The 17,239-nt window shown below is 38.6% G+C and overlaps 1 protein-coding gene across 3 annotated transcripts in view; it reads left to right on the forward strand.

Annotated features, from left to right (window-relative positions):
* The window catches only part of LOC140198951 (T-cell receptor-associated transmembrane adapter 1-like), a 36,027-nt gene extending 27,443 nt beyond the window's left edge, over nt 1-8,584 (forward strand). For 2 of the 3 annotated variants that reach the window (XM_072260253.1, XM_072260255.1), the window contains 4 exons: nt 639-746; nt 3,242-3,303; nt 4,263-4,324; nt 6,491-8,584. In XM_072260253.1, coding sequence (XP_072116354.1) covers nt 639-746; nt 3,242-3,303; nt 4,263-4,324; nt 6,491-6,787 — 529 coding nt within the window. In that variant the 3' untranslated portion in view covers nt 6,788-8,584. The remainder of the gene's footprint in view (nt 1-638; nt 747-3,241; nt 3,304-4,262; nt 4,325-6,490) is intronic. The other variant, XM_072260254.1, reaches the window with a different exon arrangement.
* The last annotated feature ends 8,655 nt before the right edge of the window (nt 8,585-17,239 follow it).

A 17,239-nucleotide genomic window follows, 5' to 3' on the forward strand; every position in this document is an offset into this window, starting at 1 on the left:
TTAAAGCCCATGGTATATTAGCAGGACACATCACACAGCCCAACATTTTGTAACTTTTATATTCCTGGTCTGTGTTCTCACCCTCTGCTTTCATTTCCATCTTTTATAAACAAAGGTCCACGATCTTCTTTCATAACTATCCCATTAATCTACCAGGATTGTTGAGGAGAGTGACAATGCAGAGAAGAAAATTTGAACAGCTGGATGGTAGTGGAGAAAGTACTGAGTTCATCATTCAAGATTGACTCAGGCGTAGTGATTACTAAATTCAAAAGAGCAACACTTGCTATTGCTAGCAATTATTCAGATCAGGTGACAAATGGCTGTGTTTCAATGATGTTCAACCTCCATCCCTTGAACTTACTGGTTAAAAGATGGACTGTTTTTCTGAGAAGAATATTAATTTGTTAAAGGAACAACTGTGTGACTGCACAGTTAAACCTATCACAATGAAATAAATTTGATCAATAGTAATGCATCTTTTCTGTCTTGATTGTTGAGGGGAATTTGAAATCTAAAAACACATAGGCAAATTGGATCTAAACTTTTCTGCCTTGTGCAGGTAGTCAATATTTAAAAATAATCAAAACCTTTTAAACTAATGTAACATTCCATTATGTTGGCTCGTATATGTCTAGGGGACATCCCACCCAGCACCTGCCTCAACACTCCCCACAGGGTTGGTTGCCGCCCAAATCAAGCCCAAACATCAATCATCAGCCAGCACACCCAGTAAATTTTAACAGGTACTCTTTATAGATATTACTAATTCTATGACATTAATATAAATTTGATAGAGAGGAAAGTAATGAAAAAAAAAGGTGCCAACACTTATCAAAGTCCACGTTCTTCGCGCGCAACCGTTGGAGCTCAATCGATGCCCGACGACCACCCGGATCCTGTCGACTCACGGCTCGGGACCACCCGGAGTGATCGACCGGAGCCTCTTCGCACGTCCACCGTCCTCCTCGTCTCTCCTCCGACTCCCCGTCTCTCCGCCGTCCTCCCCGTCTCTCCGCCGTCCTCTCTGTCTCTCCTCCGACTCCCCCCCCAAAACCCCGTCCGCTGTCCTCCTCCGACTCCCCTGGGGACTCCTTGGATTTCTCTGATCTCACCCCGGCTACCACCTCCTGAACCGCTGAAGACCGTCCTCGGTGGTCCGAACCCCCTGGTCGGCTCAAAGCACTCTCCTCTGCCCGTACCTCTCTAATCAGCTGCCCGAATGATGGAGGGGGGCTCCACTTAAATGACTGCCGGATACTCCAAGCCACCCTGTCATCTTCCCAGGAACCTCTACATATCTGGCTCATCCTCAACTTTGCCACTTCGTCCGCCCTCACTACCCCTCGTCGCCGCAGTCCCGTAAGCTTCCCTTCCAGCCGGAAAACGTATTCTGAGAGCTTTTCCCCTCTTCTCTGCCCCATCCGTTGAAACTCTGCTAAATGTTTCCAGGGATCTCCTGACAGTCCAAACACTCCCTCCAAAGTGTCCAAACATTCTGACAGGGAAGCCGAAGGGCGTGCCGCTCTCAGATCGCGGACCACATGGCCTGCCCCTCCCCTTAAGCTTTCCACCAATCGCTGTCTCTTTTCCTCATCTGAAACTGGCCACACCTCAAACAACTAGGATGTATCCTCAACCCAGGTCTCATATTCATCCTCCCCTTCCGGGGTGGGCCTGGTTCCCAAGAAAATTCTCAGCTTCGGGCGGTGCCCCTCAACCCTTCTCGCCAGGGAGATAATGGCAGCTGCTAACTCGGAGGTCTCAGCCCTAACTGGGGGACGGGGCCTGGCCAAGCCTTCCCACTCCACATCTCCAACCCTGGCTACTAGCACCTCCCCTGGGGCCTCATCTAGCTTCTCCTCTGGCACCTCCTCACTTTCGTCCTCCGGGAGGGTGTGGAGACCCACGGCCCCGCCTCCCCCTGGACGTGGACTGTTGCTGGTAGTTCCAAAGTCATGACGTCGGCACTCATCCAAACCAACATCCAACTGGACTCCAGTTCTTTCCCACACCTTCTAGCTATAGGTTCTACCTGCCCGATACCTTTAATCAGACTCAACCCTCGCACCAGTACATCTGCCGGGATGCGATAATCGACCCCACTTAACACGCACGCATGATTCACCGGTACCTTCTCCCATTCACACCAACTTACAATCTTATCTCGATCTATCTTCACACCACTGAACGCGACAACTATTACAGCTTTACCGAAAATCCAAATCCAAGACGGTAGCCCCCACTTGTAACGTTCCGTTATATTGGCTCGTATATGTCTAGGGGAAATCCCACCCAGCACCTGCCTCAACACTCCCCACAGTGTCAGTCGCAACCCGAATCAATCCCAAACATCAATCATCAGCCAGCACACCCAGTCAATTTTAACAAGTACACTTTATAGATATTACTAATTCTATGACATTAATATGAATTTGATACAGAGAGGAAAGTAATGAAAAAAAAAGGCACCAACACTTATCAAAGTCCAAGTTCTTCGCGCGCTACCGTTGGAGCTCAAATCGATCCCTGACAACCACCCGAATCCTGTCGATTCACGGCTCGGGACCACCCGGAGTGATCGACTGGAGCCTTTCCGCACGTCCGCCGTCCTCCCCGTCTCTCCTCCGACTCCCCGCCAAAAACCCCGTCCACCGTCCTCCTCGTCTCTCCTACAACTCCCCGCCAAAAATCCCGTCCCCAGTCATATGATACAGCATTGTATCCGAAAACAAAATGATACATGACCACCCACTGGTTAATAGCACCCTGCTATCTCTAATAACCCAAGCAACTGTCTAGTTAGAGACTTTCTCAGTATTCCTCAGTATAACATAACAAGAGAAGCCATTTTAAATTTAACAAAAAGAAAGACCCCGTACACTAATATATGGTGAGAATAACAGGCAAAACTAATAACCTTGATAGCTTTCATGGAGGAGCTAACCCAGATTCTTGCCAACAAATAGATTTCAGCATTGATCACAATGCACAGGATTATTTTCAATCAATGGGTGAGCTGGAGCACAGATATTCTTCCTGTCTTAAATCCATATCATCTTAGGTACCAACTAGTCTAATGTGTGCCTAATGAATATACTGACTAGAAGCTTAGACATACTGTAGATTTAAATCCAAACTAATCAAAATCATCGAGTAATAGGACAGTCAAGCAAGCAGTTTTTGTTTCTCTCTGGGATTTGTTGATCTAATTCTTTAATTGTTTTGCTTTGGTGTACAGTTCAATGATTCAGGAAGAGGATGACTATCCAATTTACGGCAATCTCACTCAGGATAATGCAAGTATGCTTCCCCTTCCAAGTATATTTGATCGCTCAAACATAAGTTAATTAAAGTCTGAGCATTTTCTTGAGAGATATTATTGTACATATCATGTATTCATGTTTTTTTTGCACTTTAAACAGGTTTGCACCTTGGCTAAAGTGTTCATAAAGAGTTAATCAAGTAAAATATAAAGAGGAAACTTCATGGGTGTGGCATTACAAACTTAAATTTTAAATCAAAATGTTATTTGAAATATTCTTGGCTTCCTGTATTTACAATTTGACTGCACAATTCTTGCAATTATGCTTTTTGCTTTTAATTTATCTGCTGAGGCGATTTGCTCAGGTAGTGTTACGTTGATTTATATTCACCTAACTGGGATTTTATTATTAATGGAAAATATTGTGGGGTCTGCAACATTGGTTCATAAATGGCATCTATATTCTTCAAGAAGAAAACATAGAAACATAGAAAATAGATGCAGGAGTAGGCAATTCAGCCCTTCGAGCCTGCACCGCCACTTATTATGATCATGGCTGATCATCCAACTCAGAACCCCGCCCCAGCCTTCCCTCCATACCCCCTGATCCCCGTAGCCACAAGGGCCATATCTAACTCCCTCTTAAATATAACCAATGTACTGGCCTCAACTGCTTCCTGTGGCAGAGAATTCCACAGAAGCAGTAAGGTGCAGGAACTATATGGGATATTTAATTGGTAACAATAGTAAATGTGAAAAAAAATGCAGGATCTCCAGGAAAGATCTGCTCCAGTAAATTCTCCAATGGTAGAATTCTGTGCAATTAACTCTGACTCTATTAAGTAATAGAAGCATTGCAATAGTTCACAAATTGTGAAGATTTTCAATGTTAGATATATACACAAAACTGAAAAAAACTATATAATAACACAAGTTGTTTCTGAAGAAAATAATCACCATTTGCAAAATTACATATATTTTTTGCTTTATTTACAAGTTGAAAGCGAGGACTGTTATGAATCCATGACACCAGCGAATAGATCTGAAGATGAAATAAAGGTATTTCTGCCAAGAAGATTGATTGCTATTTATCTTAATTCACTACTCAGTTGGTATTATTAAAAATCATTCACTATTCATATTCCCATTTCATTCTACATCATTTCTTTTACAAATGTGCACTGTTTGCCACATTCAGAACTGTTGTATTGATTTCAGTGTTACCTAAAAACAGACACGGCTGCCATATTACATAATAGAAAGAACAAATGTATGGTTTCTTAATTTATAGCAAGGATTTGCTGCAAGGCCCCCAAAAAACCATTATAATACAAACAAAACCTCAGAACAAACCAGTCAGAAGTGGCAGTAGACCATTTTTCAAATCACTATCTATACAGTGCCTATAAAAAGTACTCACTCACGCCCAGAAGTTTTCGTGCCAAAGGTAAAACAGATCTCTACAGTGATCTAAATTAATTATAAATTTAAAACACAAAACAATTGATTGCATAAGTATTCACCCCTTCAAGTCAGTACTTAGAGAATGCACCTTTGGCAGCAATTACAGCTTTGAGCCTGTATTTTTAGGCCTCTATCAGCTTTGCACATCAGCATCCATAGGTTCTTGTGCATGGCAAGTGACGAGGATGGAGTTTTTGGTACACCCTTTATTAATAGCACTTAAATAACAGTAATAGCAGATGCAACAATATATCAAACACCTTACTACTCAGTATATGGTATTCAATTAACTCATTAAGTTAGAAACCTAAGTTAACAATATCTATTGATAAATTATATAATGTTGTTTAGTGTGTGAGGTAGGGGAGGTGTTTATTGTTGAGCAACAATAAACATACAAATTCTTTATTGAAAAATTAGGAAAATGCTCAGTAAATCAGTCTGATCAATACTGAGGTCTAAGTACTTTTTGGACAAAAGGAATCAGAGGTGAGTCATGAAGAAGGGTCTTGGCCCGCAACATCAACTGTTTACTCTTTTCCATAGATGCTGCCTGACCTGCTGAGTTCCTCCAGTGTAGTGCTTTGGTATTTCCAGCATCTACAGACTTTCTCGTGTTTGAGATGGGTATAGAACAGGACAGTAAAGCCAATATCCTACTGATAGGCCGGCAAGCCAATGCGACTTCAATACTTGTAAGCAGGGGTTCCTATGGCATAAGCAAGGTTGGGAACCTCTGCTTATAAGACTAGTTCAGTCTGGCTATTCACACCAAATTTGTCCAGACTCAGCCATCAACAAAGTGATGAAAAGTGTCATTGACAATACCAGCATATAGCACTTACTTATCAATGATGCTGAGTTTTGGCTTTGCTAGGACACTCAGCTCCAGATGTAATCATATTCTTGGTCCAAATGTGGATCAAAGAGCTGAAGTTTTGGACGAGGATACTTTATATAAAAAAATAGCTCTGGTTGATGGAGGTCAACTTCTGAGTCCCAGGCTATAGTGGGGATTTCTTGACGATATCCATTATAAAGTCAAAAGGAAAACAAAGCTATTTACTGTACATTGACATCACATCTAGAAAAGCTCTAACAATGTTCAAACACAGGCTGATCTTGTTCCTATGAAAGCAAAATCATTGTATGTACTTAAGCAGTGCTAGTCAGGAAGGGAAAAATAATCAGGAATGACTCCACATTCCAACAGAATTGAGTGACCTGAACAAAGTAAACTTATAACATTTCAAATTTATCAAGTATTGAGACAAGTGAAATGAACCATTGGCTATATACAGTATCTATAATATCGTAACTTGAATGGACAGCAGTTGAAACAGAGAAATGAATGCATTTTAAGAGAAGAAACCAAAGTCATTGAGCAAAACATATCAGATATGATATTGTGACAATTAGTGAACAAAAGAAAAGCAGACAGACTAAATTGGCAATGATCTTTAAGCCTTTATTCCTTAAAATAAATGTATTCATATATTTTTAAAACTAGTCAGCCTTATAATCATTTAATCTTCAAGTTCTGATTCTGCTATATTTTCGCTAGATTTTTCCAGTGTATCGTCACTTACATATTTGAATTAACTCTTCAATGTATATCTAGAATAGCTACAAAAAGGAAACTTCAGAACTACCTATCCACTGACCTTAAGAAAGCAGTGAAAGCTTATCCATTGGAAGTGTGCTATCTCAATTCTTTAAAATAGGTTTCGAATTTTAAATAATCTCCATGTTTGTTGACAGGTGGTGACTGAACATCAGATGTGTTATGCATCTCTAGATCTCTCAGATGAACAGAAAAAACGGCGCCGAAAGATGGAACAAAAGATGAATAATGAAAAACCAGATATAGATGGAAATTTACGTACTCTGACCTCACAGCCAAGCTTATATCTGAACAGTGACCAGATTAATTTTAACGAAGGCAGAAAAGAAGAAGATATTCACAATGACTCCATCTTTTATGGCAAGATAAATACATCTCATAGTAAATTGTCTATAAATACAGCAAGAGCATTTGATAGTGCAAGTGACTTTTAAATTATGCTGATGTCATTGTTGGTTAAACATTATTCAGGAAAATGTACAAATTGGCATGCTTATTGTACAAAGTCTTTGCTTTGAAAGTTGTCTTTGCCTTCAGTAGAAATATGGGTAAACAACTAGTTTCTGTTGGAATTCTCATCATATATTCAGCTTATTCATACTGGGACCTCCATTTTGTATTGTGCACAGTGGGATCCTCACTGAAGTATAAAGACATATTAATAAGTGAAAAAAGTGCTGGAAACACAAAATAAAAACAGAAAATGTTAGAATTACTCAGCTGTTCAGAGAGCAGAGAAGAAAAACAGAAATTTCAGCTTCTCAGTTCATATAAATAATGCATTTCTCCATAACTTACCAAATTCATAAATGCAATTTTCTGTTCAAATAGATTAATAACCGGCTAGAACTTAAGTTAATTCCTACAGTTTTTCTCACCTATACGACAGAGCTTCCTCTCTGCCAAAGCCCATTTAAATGGCGAATTCCAAATAGGATAAACGAGGCATGCAGTTAATTGTTTGAATGTTGAATATCAAAATGGTTCTACAGTTTTAGTTTTCTATTAAGAGATATTTTTATATTGCATTGCCAAATATGTTGAATACATGTTTAATTTAAGTTATAAATTGATCATTTACAATACTTCATTACTCATTACATTTAAAATCACCTCTCCTGCTACATGCCAAAACACATCCTTACAATACTGCTGGTATAGGTTACAGAAACTGTGGGGCATACTGATAAATATCAATTTTAATTTGCATTTAAGCTTAAGACTAGGTTGACAGGTGGAGATACACGTAAGATCCAGATACATATTCTTGGTAGAAACAAAATGCCCAATTTTGTTCTTATCTGTAGTCAATCCAAGTTAAGCATTTAAAAGGGAAGCATCAAAAGCAGCAATATTTTAATCATCCTCCTTCAAAATGTTTCAAGATTCAAGGACATTTATTACCAGAGAATGTACAAGTTATACAACCTTGAGATTTGCTTGCTCACAGGTAACCACAAAGAAATCGAAAGGACCCAATTAAAGAAAAAAAAATTAAAATAACAATAAAGGACCTACACTTGACGTGCAAGAGAAAGACAAAATAATCACGCAGACAATTGAAGCAAACAACAATATTCCAAACTAAAAAGGAGTCCTCAAATCTGAACCCTGGAGTGGCCTCGCCTATCAGTTCATATTAGCAGGCAAAGAGCACAGCAGCCAGGGTAGTCTTCATAGCCTCAGCGCTAAAGTGCCATCGGCTTTAGAAAGGACACAGCACCTTCTTCCCCTCCCATCCTGTAAGTTCCCTGTCGTTCATATGAAAATGCTGATAATGGGCTAGTATTGTTTAAAATTAGCCAAAATATAACAAGAAATCTAAAGAAAATATTTGAACCTAATTTTTGAAGAAAAAGCCTCAACTGTTGCTTCGCTGCTGAAGTAACAAACAGTTCAGCAGGCTATTAACACAACCTGGAGACAATGAATGATGTCAATTATTGTGCATTTATATATTTTTTGTATTTAATTTAGCAAAAATCACTTTATCATTTAATAATTACATGCAGAAACTGATTCTGAAGATTGTTACCTGTAATCTGTGGCATGATTGACAAAGTGCAAAATCAATCTACTCTTTGCAGATTTACTTACACAATGGTAATACAAATAACTACATTCTTGTATATATTGTTGTTATGGTTAAGTTTTTAACATGGCAATATTTAATATTAATTTAAATATCATTAGATCTTGACATTGTTTGCTGGGCTACAAATTATTTGAAATATTGTGAAATTTTCAGTGATCTACTAGAAATTATCTGTATGATAAATCATTACAAAATAGATAAAAATTCCGAAAAGAATTTCCATTGTAAAATTTGACGTGTTTTAAATTAGATCATAAGATGTAGAGCAGAATTAGGCCACTCGGCCCATCGAGTCTGCTCTGTCATTCCATCATGGTTGATTTATTAACCCTCTCAACTCCATTTCCCTGCTTTCTCCCCATAACTTTTGACACCCTTGCTAATCAAGAACTATCAACCACCATTTCGAATATACTCAACGAGTTGGCCTCCACAGCGATATTTGGCAATAAGTTCTACAAATTCATCACCTTCTAGTCCCAAACCAATTCCAACCCCGCCCCCCCCACTATTGAAACATCTTCTCAACGTCCACTCAATATAGACTTTTCAACATTAAATGAGTTAATCATTAAACCTTTCATTCCTGCGATTATTCTCATGAACCTCCTTTGAACCCTCTTCAATGACAGCATGTGCTTTTTTCTTTAAGATGATGGGCCCGATTCTGCTCACAGATCATTGAGGGATTAATGGTGAAAAGGGTGAGCAGTTTCAAGTACCTGGGTGTCAACATCTCAGAGAATCTTTGCAGGGCCCACCATATTGGTGCAATCACAATGAAGGCATACCAGTAGCTGCATTTCATTAGCAGCTTAAGGTGATAGGGATGTCATCAAAGACACTAGCAGATTTCGATAGATGCACGGTGGAAAGCATTCTGACTGACTGCATCATGGCCTTATATGGAAGCTCCAATGTGCAGGACTGAAAGCTGCTGCAGGCTCAGCCAGCTCCATGGACAACGCCTATCTACCACTTCTTCAAAAGCGCAGTGAATGCCTTAGAAAGGCAGCTTGCGTCGTAAGACTCCCATCCGGAATATGCCCTCTTACTATTCCTCTCTTCAAGTTCGAGTACATTTATTATCAAAGAATGTATAAATTATATAACCTTGAGATCTGCTTGCTCACAGGTAGCCATAAAGCCAGAAACCCGAAAGAAACCAATTAAAGAAAAACCATTATATTATACTAACATTTATTTACTTTTGCACTATTTATTTCCAACTTATAATATTTTTGTGTCTTACACTACAGCCATACCACAACAAACTTTATCGTGTTAGGGATAATAAACATTCTGATTATAATCTCTTAACCTGGAAAGTATTTTCCAGTTCTGGTTTTTTGAATATACCAAATTTAATAATAACAGTTTTGTTTTAATAAATATCAGCTTTTAATCTGATAGACAATAGAACCTAACCTTCTGAAAGAATTAAATACGTTATGGGTGAAGAAAGGAGTTACACTGCTGATTAGGGAAAATATCACAGCAGCAGTTAATAGGATATTCCAGAGGGAGCATCAAGAGAGGCCATAAGAGTGATCACTTAAAACAGATTATTTAGGGCCCCAAACAGGTGAGGCAACACTTCACCTGTGAGTCGACCGGGGTGATATACTGCGTCCGGTGCTCCCGATGTGGCCTTTTATATATTGGCGAGACCCGACGCAGACTGGGAGACCGCTTTGCTGAATATCTACACTCTGTCTGCCAGAGAAAGCAGGATGTCCCAGTGGCCACACATTTTAATTCCACATCCCATTCCCATTCTGACATGTCCATCCACGGCCTCCTCTACTGTAAAGATGAAGCCACACTCAGGTTGGAGGAACAACACCTTATATTCCGTCTGGGTAGCCTCCAACCTGATGGCATGAACATCGACTTCTCTAACCTGCTAAGGCCCCACCTCCCCCTCGTACCCCATCTGCTACTCATTTTTATGCACACATTCTTTCTCTCACTCTCCTTTTTCTCCCTCTGTCCCTCTGAATATACCTCTTGCCCATCCTCTGGGTCCCCCCCCCCTTGTCTTTCTTCCCAGACCTCCTGTCCCATGATCCTCTTGTATCCCCTTTTGCCTATCACCTGTCCAGCTCTTGGCTCTATCCCTACCCCTCCTGGCTTCTCCTATCATTTTGGATTTCCCCCTCCCCCTCCAACTTTCAAATCCCTTACTCACTCTTCCTTCAGTTAGTCCTGATGAAGGGTCTCGGCCTGAAACGTCGACTGCACCTCTTCCTACAGATGCTGCCTGGCCTGCTGCGTTCACCAGCAACTTTGATGTGTGTTGCTATTCAGGTTGAGTGCTGCTTAGCCAATATGCTTAGAACTGAAAGTGGCTTGGGTTTTAGAATACAAGATAAACTTGGGATGACCATCATTTCCAATTCTCAATTTATGTGCTACCAATAAGTAGTCTTTTGTCTTACACTTGTTCATCACACATACAGTGCCTATAAAAAGATTTCACCTCCTTTGGAAGTTTTCATGTTTTGTTGTTTTACAACATTGAATCACAGTGGATTTAATTTGGCTTTTATGACATTGATCAACAGAAAAGACTTGTGTCAAAGTGAAAACAAATTTCTATAAATTGGTCTAAATTACTATTATTACTCACTGTACACCCATGATTGTGTATCCAAGTTTCCATCAAACTCAATATATAAGTTTGCTGATGACACAACAATTGTAGGCCGTATCTTGGGTAATGATGAGTTTGAGTACAGAGAGGAAATTAAGAACCTGGTGGCATGGTGCGAAGACAATAATCTATCCTTTAACGTCAGCAAGACGAAGGAATTGGTTGTTGACTTCAGAAGGAGTAGCAGACCGCACGACCCAATTTACATTGGTGGTGCGCAAGTGGAACAGGTCAAAAGCTTTAAGTTCCTCGGGGTCAATATCACAAATGACCTGACTTGGTCCAAACAAGCAGAGCTCGCTCCCAAGAAGGCCCACCAACACCTTTACTTCCTGAGAAAACTAAGGAATTTGGCCTGTCCCCTAAAACACTCACTAATTTTTATAGATGCACCATAGAAAGCATTCTTCTAGGGTGCATCACAACCTGGTATGGAAGTTGCCCTGTCCAAAACTGAAAGAAGCTGCAGAAGATCGTGAACACGGCGCAGCACATCACACAAACCATCCTTGGACTCACTTTACACCACACGCTGTTGGAGCAGTGCTGCCAGGATAATCAAGGACATGACCCACCCAGCCAACACACTTTTCGTCCCTCTTCCCTCCGGGAGAAGGCTCAGGAGCTTGAAGACTCATATGGCCAGATTTGGGAACAGCTTCTTTCCAACTGTGATAAGACTGCTGAACAGATCTTGACCCGGATCTGGGCCGTACCCTCCAGATATCCAGACCTGCCTCTCGTTTTCTTTGCACTACCTTACTTTCCGTTTTTCTATTTTCTATTTATGATTTATAATTTAAATTTTTAATACTTAATAATTTTTACTATTTTTAATATTTAATATTTGTAATCCAGGGAGCGGAAAGCGCTGAATCGAATATCGCTGTGATGATTATACATTCTAGTATCAATTGTTTGGCGACAATAAAGTATAAACACAAAATAATTGATCGCATACCTACTCACCCCCTTCAAGTCAGTATTTAGTAGATGCATCTTTGACAGCAATTACAGCCTTGCACATCAGAACACAGCAATTTTCCCCCATTCTTCTTTACAAAACTGCTTATGATCCCCATGCAGTCTGACAGAGTATGAGTGAACAGCCCTATTCAAGTCCAGCTGCAAATTCTCAATGGGATTGAGGTCTGGACTCTGACTTGGCCACTCCAGGACATTAACTTTCTTGTTTTTAAGCAATTCCTGGTTAGCTTTGGCTTTATGCCTGGCGTCATTGTTTTGCTGGAGAACAAATCTTCTCCCAAGTTGCAGTTCTCTTGCAGACAGAATCAGGTTTCCCCCCCAGGATTTCCCCGTATTTTGCTGTGAAGCACACCAATATGATGCAGCCACCACCATGCTTCATGGTAAGGATGGTGTTTCTGATGATGTGTAGTGTTTGGGTTACGCCAAACACAGCATTTAGTCTGATAGCCAAAAAGCTCAATTTTGGTTTCATCAGAACATAGGACCTTCTTCCAGCTGACTTCAGAGTCTCCCACGTGCCTTCTGGTACACTCTAGCTGAGATTTCATGTGAGCTTTTTTAATAATAGCTTTCTCTTTACCACACTCCATAAAGCTGCAACCAGGTAAGTCGTCGTATGTGCAGTCTCTCCCATCTCAGCCACTGAAGCTCATAACTCCTCCCAACTGTCATAGGTCTCTTGGTGGCCTCTCTCTCTGATCCCCCTCTTGCCCAGTCACTCGGTTTTTTAAGGACTGCCTGCTCTAGGCAGATTTACAGCTGTGTTATATTCTTTCCATTTCTTGCTGACTGACAACTGTACTCCAAGGGATATTCAGAGACTTGGAAACTTTCTTGTATCCATCTCCTGATGTGCTTTTCAATAGCCTTTTTGTGGAGTTGCTTGGAGTGTTCTTTTGTCTTGATGGTGTAGTTTTTGCCAGGATACTGACTCACCAGCTGTTGGACCTTCCAGATACAGGTGTATTTTTATTACAACCAATTGAAACCTCTTTTTCTCTTATTAGGGTGAGAGATCACCTGTGGTATGTCAAATTACCAGGTGAACAAGTAGTCTTTGTTTTTATTGATGCTTTGCTGCATGCTTGAGTGCTCAGTTGGGGGCGGGGGGGGGGTCTGCCAAAGCATTTTTGCTGGTGGGGGAGGGGGGGGTTGTCACTCTGCTGCTGCTTATGAATGGGTGGGGGGACTTCGTGGTTCTAACATTTAACCGTTTACTCTGTTTTCGTGAATGTTTGCAAAGAAAAAGTATTTCAGGATGTATATTGTATACATTTCTGACACCAAATGTACCTTTGAAACACCTTGACTGCACACAGGTGATCTCTAATTAACTACTTACATGACTTCCAAAACAAATTGGGTGCAGCAGTGGTGATTTGGTTTATCATGTTGAAGGGTGTGAATACTTAAAAAAATAATTGATTGCATATTTGTAATTAATTTAGATCACTTTGTAGATCTGTTTGCACTTTGACATGAAAGTCTTTTTCTGCTGATCAGTGTCAAAAAAGCCAAATTAAATCCACTGTGATTCAATGTTGTAAAACAATAAACATGAAAACCTCCCAGGGAGGTGAATACTTTTTCTAGGCACTGTATATACTTAATAAAAACTACACGGCATTAATATAATGAAAATGTAATGTGCACAGGATAACAAAAGCACAGCAGCACTGGAAAAATACCATATCAGCTGTTAAACAACAAAAATGGAAAGCTTTCAGTCTCCACCTACAATGCTGTGTTTTGATTAAAAGGTTACAGAACACTGTATTTGTATTTTAATTTTTAAAATTATGTTTATGCAAGGTATAAAAACAACCAGCATTGTAGGCTTGTTCTGGTATTAGATGTTCATCAGCGATGATTTTGGCAAATTCATCAATGAAGCTCGCTGCTGCTCCATGATCAGTAGATGCTTTAAAAATGTAATGCGGTGCTTTTTCTTAAATTTCTGCAACTAGTCTGCCAACAATTACCTTCAATTGTCAGTTCATCGTGATAGATCTTTGCTTGATTCATGAATAGTATCTGGTAAGTGGCATATATTCACTCTGATGCTGCTGAATCCATTCTTACAATACACAAATGCGATCTTCATTTTAATTATGCACTTTTTCTATTTACTTACTATATCTAATTAACTTCTGTTCATTACAAATGTGAGGTTACCTCTCAGAACTGTCTGTGGTGTGCAGAGGTGTCCATTATCCAGGAACATTCCCAGTGCCTTCCAGAGTTTTCTATTTGTGATGTCATGTTAGTGCTCCAAAAAAATTTCAGATATCGGAAGTTTTTGAATTTTGCTGGATTTTCCAATAAGGGGTACTCAACTAGTACTATATATCGCTCCCTAAAAGGAGAAGCTAATATGGAGCAAAATCATAGAAAGGTGTATGAATAATTAGGTAATAATAGGCAATTTAACTGCCCTCTTTCAATATTTTTATTAATGTTATATAAATTGTATAAATGCAAATACAAAATTCATAAGGATACAAGTAATACAAATTACATTAAAATCACAGTAATATGATCACAATATCCCATATTCCAAATCAATCATGTAGAAAAAAAGATTGAATTATGAAATAAAATAATTGTATTTTATTTAAAAATATCTACCCCCACTACCAAAATGAGCTGGTTGGTAAAAAGAAGAAAAAAAAAAGAAAAACCTTACCATATAATATTATAATAATAATGGCTCAGATCCATACTTTAATAACAGTTCAAAGATTATGAAAATAACTCAGAAAGGGTCCCCATAATATTAGAAAATCAGGTTTAGAATCAGAAATCGAACAACGAATCTTCTCTAGATCAAGGCAAAACATAACATCAGATAGCCATTGAACATGAGTGGGCGGGGCAGTCTCCTTCCACTTGAGCAAGATCGGCCTCCTGGCCATAAGAGACATAAAGGCCAATAACCGCAAATTAGATGGCTTCAGTTTTGTAGCACTACCCTCAACAATACCAAACATGGCAGTCAAAGGATTGGGCTTAAAACTAACATTGAAAAGCACAGAAAAAGTTTGAAACACATCTTTCCAAAATTTTTCAAGGCTCAGACATGTCCAAAACATATGAATTAGTGTGGCCACTCCATTAGTACATCTATCATAGTAAGGGGAAATATCTGCGTAGAAACAAGAGAGCTTGTCTCTAGACATATGAACTTTATGTACCAGTTTGAACCGTAATAAAGAATGATGAGCACATAATGAAGAATTAATCAATTTTAAAATAATCTTCCAGCTCTCTTCAGATATGAAAATCTATAAATCCTTTTTCCAGTCTCCTTTAATTTTATCTAAAGAGGCCTTTTTCATTCCCAACAGCAGACCGTAAGTGTAAGATATTGAACTGTTGTCAAAGGGTTTCAGATTAAAAATTGTATCTATTATATTCTTATCTGGACTTGTAGGAAATGTATGTAATTGAGATCTTTAAAAATCTCTTACTTGTTAAGTATTGAAAAAAAGTGGGTATTGGAAAGGTTAAATTTCATTGAAAGTTGCACAAAAGAAGAGATTCCCTCCATCAAACAAATCCTGAAATCGTTTAATACCCAATCTATCCCATTCTTTAAAAGATAAGTCAATTAAAGATGGTTTAAGAAAACAATTAGAAAAGATGGGACTTGAGAGGGAGAATCTCAATGAACCAAAATGTTCTCTAAACTGTAAACAAATCCTCAAAGTATGTTTGACCACCGCATTGTCAGTTTATTTACAGATAAAGGAAGTGAGGATCCAAGTAAAGAAATAATGTAAAATTTCATAACAGAGTTGACTTCCAAAGAAACACATATAGGGCAATTCTCATGGTTAATGTAACATATCCAGAACGTAATATTTTGTATATTAACTGCCCAATAATATAACCTAAAATTGGGTAAGGCAAATCCTCCATTCTGTTTGGTTTTCTGAAAGTGAGCTTTATCTATACGAGGTTTTTCCATTCTTCCATATATAGGAAGAAAGAATTGAATCTAAAGAGTCAAAAAAAGATTTAGGAATAAAAAACAAGCACAGCTTGAAAAAGGTATAAACATTTAGATACGATATTCACTTTAATAGAATTAATTCAGCCAATCAGTGATAAAAAGAGGTGACCAATTAGAAAGTGTTTTTTAAACATAATTCATTAAAGTTTTAAAAAATTTCCTTAAATAAATCTTTATAATTCTTAGTAATTGTTACTCCTAAATATGTAAATTGTTTTCTTGAAATTTAAAAAGGAAGGTTAATATCAGTTGATATTAAATTGTTTAAAGGAAACAGTTCACTTATGTAAATTTAACTTATATCCTGAGAACTGACTAAAATTGGTCAGTAAATGGAATACAAATGGTAAAGAGATTGTAACATTAGATATAAAAAGCAGTAAGTCATCAGCATAGAGCAACACTTTATGGATAACACCTCTCCTTAAAATACAAGTAATCTCTTTAGACTCTCAAAAAGCAATTGCTAAGGGTTCTAATACCAAGTCAAAAACCAGAGTTCTCAAAGGACAACCTTGTCTAGTTCCACGCTGGTGTTTAAAGGGTTTAGAATTCTGAAGATTAGTAAGAACCTGAACGGAGGGAGATAAATAAAGTAATTTAATCCAATGAATAAAATTAGGTCCAAAATTAAATTTTTCTCAGTATGTAAATAGATAATTCCATTCAACTTTGTCAAAGGCCTTCTCCGCATCCAAAGATATCACACATTCCAATATTTCCTTAGATGGAGAATGCCTAACATTTACAAACACCGTATATTAAAATGGGAATATCGATTTTTAATAAATCCTGTCTGATCATCCGAAACTATAGAAGATATAATATTTTCAAGTCTGCAAGCCAACACTTTAGATAAAATTTTAGTATCATTATTGAGTAAAGAGATAGGTCTATACGAAGAACATTCAGTAAGATTCTTATTCTTTTTGAGAATGAGCGAAATGGAAGCTTCGTAAAAAGACTGCAGTAATCTTCCTACCTTAAAGGAATCTGTAAGGGTAGAACATAAGTGTGGTATAAGCAAGGAGGAAAAAGCCTTATAAAACTCTCCAGATAATCCATTGGGTCCTGGGGATTTCCCGGAATGCAATTCTCAAATAGCCTGAGCAATTTCCTCCTGGGAAACG

Source organism: Mobula birostris, chromosome 6 (assembly GCF_030028105.1).
Source record: "Mobula birostris isolate sMobBir1 chromosome 6, sMobBir1.hap1, whole genome shotgun sequence".
Classification (NCBI taxonomy): Eukaryota; Metazoa; Chordata; class Chondrichthyes; order Myliobatiformes; family Myliobatidae; genus Mobula; species Mobula birostris.